Below are 12,162 nucleotides of genomic sequence, written 5' to 3' on the forward strand. Positions count from 1 at the left end.
CGGCTGACAGCGAAGCCGGCGACGAAGTGGTCGCCCAGAGAAGCAGGCGACGAACTGGGGACAAGGGAGGCCAGGCCCTTGTCGGGGGCTATCAGGACTGGAGGGCGCATGGCAGAAGAACTACCACGGAGACAAGGTAAACAGGCAAGTCCACTTTATTGAGGGAGAGGCAACAGTTTTATAGGGGCTGGGGAAGGCTGATTGGTCGAAGCCACGCCCTGTTCTGATTGGTTGCCCGAGAAAGGTCAGTTGGCGGTACTGGATGGGGGAGGGGTGGTGATTAGGGATTGGCTGTTGCTGTTGCTGGGGGAAGTGGCAGGGTTTAGTGATTGGTGGCTGCTGTTGCTGGGGTAGAGGGCAGACTTGAGTTTCCCGCCCACGCCTGGCTGTTGCTGCTGTCGGGGGGAGGGAAAAGGGCAGACTGGATTTTTCCGCCCACGCCTGGCTGTTGGTGCTGTAGGGGGAGGGGAAAAGGGCAGACTGGATTTTTCTGCCCACGCCTGGCTGTTGCTGCTGTCGGGGGAGGGGAAAAGGGCAGACTGGAATTTTCCGCCCTGCGCCTGCGCAGGGAGAAAGAAGAAGAAGGGTGCCGCCCCACAAGGCATCGTGTGGCGCCATCCGGGAGGAGGGGTGGCCGTGGAAGCATGGCTGCCGAGAAGGGGAGACCCGAGGGCACTCTGCGCCCATGCCGAGCTTCCTTCAGGGGTGGCGGTGGGCCCGACCAACCACCCTATTATGGGGGCAGCGGTTTGGAATAGGCCTACCGCGGCTGCCGCCCCTCGCCAGGCCAGCAAACCACACTTCAGCCCGAGGGGTGACCGCAATTCACCTTTCTACTTGCCGTCATAGATATTGGTTAAAGAATGATAAAAGATGGAAACAGAAACATATATGTTTGACATAACAGAGAAATGTGCTTTTCTCATACTTGTTTCTGACCAACTGCTTAAGAGGAACTCATTTTTAGGTTCAGGTTCTTCCTTCAATTTTGTTAACGTCAATGTCAGCTTTGGTAATTTGTTAAAAAGTAGCTGCTGAACTAAGTACGAAAAATTCATGCACAAGTAATGCTAACATGCAAAAGAGTAAGATCTCTATCAAAAATCAGAATGGTCTCTGGGATTTGAAATCAGCACTTCTCTGGACTCTTCTTTCTGCCTCTCTGACTAGCATTTATTTAAGACACCTTGATGGGAGAAGGCCCCCACTGTCTGTTTAAAAGTTTGACCCTTATAAACCTTTCACTTTAATATATTTTCCATTTTAGTGCCAATCCAAGGCTGGTTCTTTCCATGGTTCTGCAAAGGAACACCTGAGATACAGAATTCCAGCAATGACACAGCAACAACCTTACACTTGAGCACTTACCACGTAAAACTGTGAGTCTCGTGGATACACTTATTTCTCCCACATTATTCGAGGCCACACATTCATAAATGGCCTCATCTCGTGGAGTCCGTAAGGGTTGTATTCTGAGAACTGATCCAGATCCATCGTCAAACTCTATTACCTATTAGAGGAAACAATAGCTGTCACAGGTGTTGTTACAATTGTCCACCTCTCAGCTAAACCTCTTAATGCAGTGGCAAATCAGCCATTAGGGCTCAGGATAAACAAGCAGAATTTGGAAACTGAATTTTGCTATAGAAGTGAAATGAAATATTTCACAAAATTTAATGAAACTTCTAAAAAGGAAAAAAGAAAACCATGAAATTACATTTGCACAACATAGATTTTTGCAATCTCTACTGTAAACTACTTCATATACATGAAAATATTCTATGGAATATACTCAAGTTATTCAAATACATTCAAGTCCAGAACAATCTGAATCTGTTAATTTCACAAGAGACATACTTTTATGATGAATAAACTCTTAAAATTATTCTTTCTCTGATAGTACATAAGCACATGTGGATCCATTAAATAATCAGACAGTAGACTGAAGAATTAACGCATGCCAACATATGTAACCCTTCAGTTTAAAGTTTCTCATCCTGAACAGTAGAGATGAGCAATCCACGAGGAGAAACAGCCTAAATCTAGTATTTAGGCAGCCAAGGAGACGGCTTTCACAACCCAACAGCCTGATGGCATGCATTAATTTTGCCATAAATCATTCCAGTGTTTGTTCTAGCTTAGCATTTTCAGCATTTTTAGGGCATTCTTGCTGTAAAATGGAGGATTGCTTCACCAGGCAGAAAATTAATGTCCTAAACGTAATCCTAAATTCACTCTCATTATAGACTCTACTCTGAAACCGTTTAGCAACACTGGGCATCCTAGGTACTTGTCAGCTAATTCAAGTACTACTTTTTAGAAATAATGACATACAAGATAAATACATACACAAGACTGTGGAGTCCTTTACCTGACTCCTTAGCTATGCTGTGTTCTTTCTATTTACTGAGATGCAGTGCTTATTTTCTTTGCATTTCTATGTGAATAAAGCTTAAATGTTCCTAAATATTAAGTTAAAAATGATTTATAAATACACTATGGTATGCTCAACTCCAGATTTTGTGTATGAGTATATATGAGTGTTAACGTATGATGGAAGGAGATTGAATGCTTTCAAAATATGTCCACTTCAACTTTTTTGTTCATTTCATATATGTTCTAAATTCATGTAGTTATCCAAAACGTCCTATTTATCACACTATAATTTATTTCCAAATCTATTAAGGACACAACTTAGAATGAATCTATTGTGTCCATCTCAGGGGAGAAAATTTCCACAGTTACTAGAATCATTACCAAATATTTCATAATTTAAAAAATTATTTTTAAGTATCCTACTGCATGATGTAAAGAAAGGCTTAAACATATTTAAATTTTTATTGATTTATTGTTAAATGTCATCATAATTGCAATTCTGAGTTATATCCTAGATTTGGGCCTGTCCTCTTACAACAGACAACTACCACATACTACTTGCTAGCATAGTATCCAGCTTGAAAAACCCTAGATAATTTCCAATATTGATTATGTGCATATGGTGGGCTAGATGCTTTGTCTGTCATAGGGGATGGAAGAAGAAGCAAAAATAGTCATATTCACTGCTCTTATGAATTTTATAGACTAGTGGAAAAATACATGTACTGTTACAATTATTATTAAAGATTTTCAAAACAAGACTTGATAATGTTTGAGATAGATACTTTATGTAAACTTTAATTTTCCTGGATGTGCTTATATGGATCTCATTAAGAATCACATACTAAGGAGAACCCATCCTCTGGAATGTTTAGTATTATAATTTAATCTTTGTTACAAGATGTTCCTCAAGAAGCAAAGGTCATCAACAAAAATGATGACAAAATCCTCTTTGACAAAAGAATTCAAATTCATTTAAACTAAAAAAAAAATTAAGTTCCCATTAAGTTTTACATGATGTAGGAAATGTTTTCCAAAGATCATTTGAGATATTCTTTTCCATTAAATCATTAAATAACTGTATTTAATTTTCAAACAAACATAATTTTAAAATTATCATTTATAATTTTCCCTGTTTTAACTAATCAGGTTTGTTATGCATTTGGTCCATTTATAACTCTGTAAGAACTTGTGAAAGATGAATAAAATCCAACTATCTTTTGTATTTTGTAGTTTCTATGTATCTTTATCTATTAATTGCTTTTACTCTGTTAAAAAGTGAATTAAACCATGAAGCAGACTAGAAGCACAAGTGAGAAGAAGTGAGTTTTACAATTTGGGACACTTTGGAATATTGGTACTCCTAAGAATCATGCTATCCTCTTCATGTCTTAAATTACAGATTTGATCATGTGTGTCTTTCAAGCTTCATCTATGTAGCTTTTCACCTATTTTTATTCTTTAGAGTGAGCAAATTCCAGGCTCTTTATACCCTCCATAAAGAATGCCTGGCTTACTTTTCATCACATTCAATGCACTGAGCTTTCATGAACAGAAAAAAGTAATTTTTCAAATAGGCTTAGCTGCAATATCAAGCTGCTTGGGTATGTTTTTCATAAAGTAATATTTTACACTAAGACAATGCAATAACATTTTCAGTGTGGTTCATGCTTCTTATAAATGTAGATGGCAAGGTATAATAGAGGACTTTATTTGACGCCACCATCCACTCCCCTTCCTTTTGGTAACAGGAACTTGAATTCTCTTTGGAAAAACACTGCTTCCTCACTCTAAACTATGGTGTTGATCTATTCCTAATCATAAAAGTAGATTCTGATTGGCTTAAATTAATTAGCATATACCATCCACCTGTCCAAACAGGTTGGTTCAGAGCTGTGTATGTAACTCAGTAAGAGCTAATGAGATAGAAAGCATCTAGAAGGAACAGAAGACTGCACTTGGCTATGTGAACATGTGAGGCTCCGACTTACAACCTTAAGGGGGAGAGGCCTGAGGATGAAGCTGTCAGAGTGGAGCCTAGGAACGCTATTTGAGTCCTGGCACAAATAAAGACAAGAGCCTGCAAGTCACCTGAACCCCTACATTCTTTTTTTCTTTTTTTTTAAAGCTGTTTTGAGTTGAGTTTTTCATCACATGTAACAAAAAGAATGCCAGTTGGTATCCCAGTAATTATGGTACCTTATATCAGAGTGAAACAACTAAGAAACATACATTCTTCCCCCAGAGAAACAGAACAATGGACCTAATACCTCAAATCTCTGATTGCTGACTTTCTTTCCTTTTTTGTTCCAGACAATTTTAGGTCTTGGGTCTCCTGTAGCTTGGCAAATGAAAGAGGCAACTCCACCAGAGACCCCTGTCTGGTCAACAGGTGTTCGTGTAAACCTTGGAGGTGCTGAAATAAAAGAAATAAGTATCACAAGTCAATGGAAAGGTGAAGCACACACTATGGCCCCTGTTCTCCCCTCAGCTCTCAGCTCCACTTCAGCCAATGAACACACACATAGATGCACACACATACGCACACCTGCATATGCATACACATATGCACACCTACTAGGATTACGAGGTTAGGAAAGCACCTTTTACTTTTGTGGATAGTTCAAAGGGGAAGGAGGTTACTTTCTGGTCACACTATCTGTTGGTGCTTTTACTGCCAAAATCAATATTAAGACAGAGATCCAATAACATCCAAATAGCAAAATCACACATTAATTTTTATTGCCAGTGTTAAAAAAATCCAATTTGTCCTCTGTAACAAAATGAGTTCATCAATCAAAGTGGGTAAAATTTTAGCTCTTTGCTTTGATGTCACTATCAGGATACTGCAAGAAAGCAGTATTGCAATTGCTAAGCTACTAAAATTAGTGACATTTAAGTGAAATTCTAGAAAAATTTAAAGTGACAAGAAATATAGTCCTGAATTAGAAGGTTTGGCATGAAAAAGGAATAAAAAAACTGGTACAGTGACTTTCTAACCCAGACACTGAGGATTGCCTTACTTCTTGAAACTTAATTGCCTAATATGTAGAAAAGAAGATAAGTAAAAAAGCCTCAAAAGTCAGAACAACAACAAAAAGATTTTTTAAAGAAAGGTATAGTTCAATGACCCCCAATCTTCAATGCAACAATGATAGTGTAAGAAACACTTTATCTTAATCAACATGCCATTGGTTATTAAAGATATTACTTATATTGTTATGCAGGGTGATTTTTATGAATAAATAATTCATCAGAAATTATGCTTTAGATAGTGGTTTGGATTTTCTTTTTTTTTTTTTTTTTGAGTAATGAAAATGCTCTAGTACTGAGTAATGTGATGAATGTGCAACTCAGTGATTATACCAAATGCCACAGATTGTACATTTTAGATAAATTATATTTTATGAACAAAAAAATTAATAGTGTGGGTTGGGGAAAATACATCAAATGTAAGATATGGACTATAGTTACAAATACTTTGATGACACTCTTTCATAGTTCATTACAAATGTTTCACAATAATGCCAGGTCTCTGTGGTGGGGTGACATATGGGAGCCCTGTATGATGTTATGCATACTTGTTTTGTAAGTTCACAACTTTTACTGTACACTTATTGTTTATGTCTGTTTATGTAAGAATGATATACTTCTATAAATTGCTTTTAAAATGGGGAAAAAAGAGAAAGGTGTAGATATAAATTTTTCCAAGGATGAAAGGCTGGAAATTAGAGGCTTTTTAAATGTCTTCCATCTCTATCAAATGTTTCTAACATTTCATTCCTCTTTTTCAAAAGTTACGTATCATCCATCTAATATTTCTAGTACTATGATTCAATAATAAACCACAGAAGCATAATGTACAATATATGAGGGATATCAGATAATAAAGAAAAATGTACAGAAAAGATGAGGAAAAATATACTAAAATGCTAATGATGATTTGGGAGGTGGTATTTTAAAAACATATTTCCCACTCCTTTCCATTTTTCTTACATCTTTGAATTTTTAGAATTATGTTATACTGGAAAATTTTTAAAACTCAAAACCTTTAACTTTACTCATTTCATTATTTTCTTTCCCTATTACTCTCCTCCTGTTTTTCAGTTGTCACTTGGAAAATATTTTTAAATAGCCACTGCTTTGATTAAGTTGAAAACAATCTTTATATTCTAATGAAGAAGAAAACAATGAAGTTTATCATTGTTTGCTCATCATCACTATTTTCTCTGCATGCTTTTTATCTTCCCACATGATGACTCTGATCCCCCAATGTTGTACTCTCTCATTTTGGTTTTCGTGGAGTCAGGGAACCCAGATCCCATTCCAAATCTGCCATTACAGATGTGAATGAGCTGAGGGGAAAAAAATCAACTAGCTTAACTTTTATTCATGGCCAAATTATGAGATATGAAATAGATCACCTTGGGGAGATTCTTTACAATTTGAAAGTTTTCTGACTTAGTGTATTATTTTCATGTACGGGAAGGGGAGGAAAATGGAGAAGGAGAGCGGTATCTTTGTAATGCTAGTTTGGAAGAATGAGTCCTCCCCTTGACAGCAAATTCAACTTATTGGTGATAATAGAACTGGTGGGAACACAGTGTCCTGTTCAATTTCAGAAATATTAGGAAAGAAAGCAGGCTTTAACAACCCAGCGAGATATCACATCCTGCTGCATTGCTGGGTAGCAATACAAACTAGATGATTACCAGAAGCTGCAGGAAGTACTTAAAATGATTTGAAATTGACTAACAGTGAGAGGAATGAAAAACATTGTACATTGAAGTCACTCTTCTGAAAACAAACATAGAAGATATTACATATTTTATTATTTTTTTCATTCCACTGTCACAAACAACACAAATTGATAATAACCACTCACTCTCAGCATCTATTGTAGACATTGTAATTATATATTTAAAATTCCTAGGGAATTTTCCTGGGTAAAGATAAAGTACACTATTGCTACACTATTAAATACTGCAATACTGTATTTTAACTTTCTCTTGCCTGCACCCTCAAAACGGTCGAGGCTGAATAAAATTAAATTCTAACAACCCAAGCTTCTCATTTAACTCCTGTTTTGAAATTTCTTACAAAAATGTTTGAAGGGAGCTAAGGGAAGTTGTATAAAACAAATGTGTACTAAACATAAAGTAAATAAGTCTAGGATGTAAGATGCCATTTACCCTGCACTGGAAAATGCATTTGTTTTTAAGTAATCATATCCATCTTTCTTTCCAATGAATGGAGGAAATTCAGAGCTTTGGACAATCTTGCAAATAGACAAAGGCTACTTGGTCAAGTGCTTCCTTTGTCTGGTTGCACCTATAAAGGCGCAGGGTAGAAAGGTCATCTGGAAATAACTGGGGTGCCAGAAACATGAAATTAGTATTAAAAATGGAAACCTATTTAAAAGGAAAGCAGACAAGGCAAATTCCCATATATTTTGAGATTGTGCATAGCTACCATTCTAATATTTTCCAGGTGTTTTTCTCAATTATCTTTGTTTTCTCGTCATACACTGAAGTTTCACAAGTTTAAGAATGTACCAAAGACATGACTCTTGGCTATTATTACAAGAATTTTGAGGAAGACAAAGTCAAATAATTGATTTCATCTATCAAGAAAAATTCTTTAAGAAAGCAACCAGGATCTATTTTGGAACCTGGAACTGTATCTTCTTAAATCCTGCTACCTACCACTGAGGTGACTCAGTGTTTTTGAAAAGAGCATAAAGAAAAAGGGTCTTAAATTTATTCTTAGAAAACAAGAATATGAAGCTGATCACACTATGGAAGGAAGGGAGGGGAAGAAGAAGGAAGTGAGGGAGGAAGGAAGGTGCTTTTCAGAAGCTTGTAATCCAAGTTGTATTGTTTGTTTGTTTGGTTTTTAAATATGAGGGACACTGGCCTTCAGAGACAAGAAAATCATTACTTTATGTGATTCAATACCAACTTTTCTACATTTGCCCATAAAATCCAAACCACAGAAAGGAGAAACGTTACCATTCTAGGATACAAGGTAAAATTCTAGATAAAAAAGTAAAATCCTTCCAATAAGCATGTTGGTTGCATAAATAATAGTCTTGGTTGGTCAGCCTCTCAAATTGATGTCATCAATGCCAGCCAGCCAGTCACAGGAAAGACTGAGATAGAGAGGAGGCAAAACTTTATAACCCTAATAAATGCTCAAGGCAAGTAAATTGTAAAGTGAAATGTATAGTAAAAATGTTTATTCTCATAAGGATATAACAATAAATTGCACCCAACTCTATATATCTCAACTTAATAAAAGGAAAAAAAGGAATCTTCTGCCTTATTTTATCATGGATACTGCCCAAATTTAATTCATGTTCTGAAGATAGGAAGGACGAGAATACAAGTAAAACAGAAACAAAGATTTCTACTAGAGTCACACAATAGGATAGCCTCAAATCTGAATAATGAAATCCACTCTTTTTACCCATGTGATACAATCATCAATGCTATACATGGTCTACTGAAAAAAAAGAACTATCAAGAATGTAAACATGGGAAGAAAGCCATTAGAATTTTTCAGTCATAACTATTTAGAGAGATGACCTTCTACTACTGCTGCAGTTAACTGCCATTGTTATCCACCTACATCTGCCAAGACTGTGTTTTGCAAAATGCATTTCTACACAAGCTAGTTTTGACAAGTGAGGGGTATGATCCTTTATTAAACAAATGCTGGGCTCTACTGAGGTCAAATTACTATTAGACCCTGAAAATCTATTTTCTAAATGGAAAGTAGAGATGCTAAACATGCATGAGTCAGAAGACAAGCATGGTTGATATTCTAGAATGTGTCAGTCATGCTCCCTTTCTATTCTCAAGAACTGTGCATTCTCAGGATGCATTCATAGAGCTGTCAGCAGCTTCAGGAATCCAGTAGGTTACTAATTCCTACACAGCTCAGAAGTAGCCCTAGGTTCCTGAGTGATTTTACTTCTAAGAAATTAGATTGAGTCTTAAAGTATAATCAGTGCTCACTATCTTCGTATGTAATGATTGTATTATTTTCATGCCATATCATGTTTCAATAAGCAAGGCTCTCTGAAGACAAAGTGATAAGCTCAGTCCACATTTACAGCTATTAAATTTATGAGCAAGAACCAGCCAAGACCAGCCACCTGCCTTTGTCCTTAATAAACTGCTCTACTGAGGACAAAATGCTTCCTTTAGTAAACTGCATTAAGTAGGGCTAGCTGTTATTGGGGGACAGTCATTGAAGTCTACCAGTAACTTCCATGGAAGAATTAATGAAAAATTTTCAAATGTTAAGAAGACAACTCAGGTTTGAGGTAAGATGACTGCCCAGCTGAGAGTCCCTTAAAACAGATTCAGAGAAAGGATCACAGGCTACAAAAGTGAAGACAAGTAATGACGGGACCATTTGTCTAATTTAATTCCAACCATAAGCCGCTGCTTCTGCAGACATCAAGAAAATATGTCGCATGGGGAACAGGACTAACAGCGTGTAACTAATTGGCTTTGTTTCTTTTAGCTGATTAACATTTCCTTAAGTAGAAAGCTTTGTTTTTAAAGGGATATTTATCATAATAATGGGCTTAGAATCTTAAAAGGGGAAGGTTAATAATACTAGTAAATGATACTAAGGGAGAGGATGAGGGAATGTTCAGTGAAAATACACCAGTAGTCCTGTCTTTAGGAATCAGCTTCCTCCCACAGGGTGCAGGCCTCACTTTGACTTATACTTTTGCATAGCTCTGAAAAGGTCTCTGTAGAATTTACGAGACCATCTATTGAGTCATCTCTGATCTTTCATCATCTAAAAGGGCCAGAGCGAGGACTGTGAAGGAAAGATCAAGAGCAGAGCCTCTGGGGCCAGGTAGGGATCTAAGGGCAGTGGCCTGGAGAAGACAGTGAAGGCAAATGCTCTCTCTTCCAGCCACAGCACATCCTATTGCTGCTGCCTCAAACCTGGAGAGTGGTCCGAGTTTGTGTGGATGATGGCTTTTCTGCTACAGTTCATGTGATTATTACTGGAGTAGGGGTGTAGTGGGGACAACGTGTCTATGACAGCTGTACAAATAAATGACAAAAGGGAAGTCCCAGATTTGATGCATCACTGGTAAGGAGAGACAGTCATGGCACAGACACTGGGCTGAGGCAGTTTCCACAATAATTGTTTTGCAAAACCCAGAGTCCGTAGGAACATAGGTGGGAAAGGTTAGTAAATCTGAAACTGATCACCTCTGCATCTGTGGCCAGGATGGATCTTCAAAGTTAAGCAGACTTTTTTTTTCACCATTTAAGGTATTTCCTTTTTAATACAACTTCTAAAACAATCTTTTGGCTTTAATATTTTATTCATTTAAGGAGCATTATACTTCAAAATGGCAAAGTGAGTTCAATGCACTCAACTAAATGCTGTATATATTGATTATAAGAGTATGTAAGTACCCATGTTCTATAGATTTGTAGAGATTTACAGAAATAAAAAAAATGTCAAAGGAAAGAAGATAGTAGATTAGATAAGGGAGGGGGAAATAAAGGAATGTTAAGAGCTTTTGACCTGATGGTGAAGCCCTGATATTTTCATTGTGCCAGATTGCAAAATAAAAAGTAACAAAGACACTGCACAGATAATAAGCTATATCCAAATTTACTATATATTTTGAAATTTGTTTTAGTTAACTATAAAATCTATATTGATTGTTTTCTCAAGGGTTTAGTAGATAGTTTGTGCTTATTACAGCAATCATTCTTCTTTAGTTAAGTGAGAAAGTTCACTCAGAACATGCTGCCCATGGAAATTCTCCTAAGGTATAACATCATCCAAGAAACCAACTCAAAACACGGGTAAAATAACTGATTATTATACCTGGTCAAAAGACAAAAATCAACACCACAAAATTTATAAACAAATCACCTAAGTTCCAAGTTTGGTATAGTAGACTTCATTATATTCTGTTTACACAAGTAGCTCATAATGCAAAAAGCCAAACGCCCCATGAAAGTTCTTGACATTGATATAACCTCTTCCATTTCAATTACACATTTCTATGCAAGTCAACATACTTAATTGTATTAAGGTTTCAACTCTCAATTCTTTGAGAGGAACTATTAAGTGTTCTCCCACTGGATAGACACCTATGTCTCAGTTTATCTATATTTAAGGTAACAGAGGATTGATATTACGTATGACTGGAAAAGAAAGGAATAAGGGAAAGAAAGAAAAGGAAAGAAGGAAGACAGGAAGAACAGATCTGATTTAATACAAAGATATCACCCTTAAACTTTTTCTCAATTTTTGGTCCTTATTCCTAATTGCCTGGACAATTAACTGCCGTCTTTTCAAAATCATTATGTTGAAATCACACCATGTTATCTGCCTTCAAATTTTTGCAGAAGCATCCATTTCTGCTTGTGGCACCCCCATTCGCCAAAAGCAACAGCCTTATAGCCTTACAGCCATATCTCCTCTTTCTTCTTTGCTTCCACAACCAATTGATTATAAAGTCATACTGATTCTACCTCTAGTATCTTTCACCCTCTCTTTTTCATACCCAACCACTCTATTTTAACTGCACATTAAAATCACCTGTAGCCTTAAAAAACATTGGTTCTTGGACCCCATCCCAGACCAATTAAAATAAAATTGGCAATTAATTCCCAGAGGATTCCAATGTTCAGGCAGTCAGAATGGAGAATCACTGAATCCTATCAGTAACCTCACATCCAGTTATACTAACTTCAGATTTTTAGCTCTATCATCAATATTGCACATTGGTGT

At 36.7% G+C, this 12,162-nt stretch overlaps 1 protein-coding gene across 16 annotated transcripts in view; it reads right to left on the reverse strand.

Moving 5' to 3' along the window:
- PTPRD (protein tyrosine phosphatase receptor type D) overlaps positions 1-12,162 on the reverse strand; it is a 537,728-nt gene that overhangs the window by 299,177 nt on the left and 226,389 nt on the right. For all 16 annotated transcript variants that reach the window (XM_058301839.2, XM_058301846.2, XM_012519131.4 and 13 more), the window contains exons 3-4: positions 4,647-4,792; positions 1,369-1,510 (exon numbers count right to left, since the gene is read on the reverse strand). In XM_058301839.2, the coding sequence (XP_058157822.1) occupies positions 1,369-1,510; positions 4,647-4,792 (288 nt within the window). The remainder of the gene's footprint in view (positions 1-1,368; positions 1,511-4,646; positions 4,793-12,162) is intronic.

This window comes from Dasypus novemcinctus, chromosome 8, assembly GCF_030445035.2.
Source record: "Dasypus novemcinctus isolate mDasNov1 chromosome 8, mDasNov1.1.hap2, whole genome shotgun sequence".
NCBI lineage: Eukaryota > Metazoa > Chordata > Mammalia > Cingulata > Dasypodidae > Dasypus > Dasypus novemcinctus.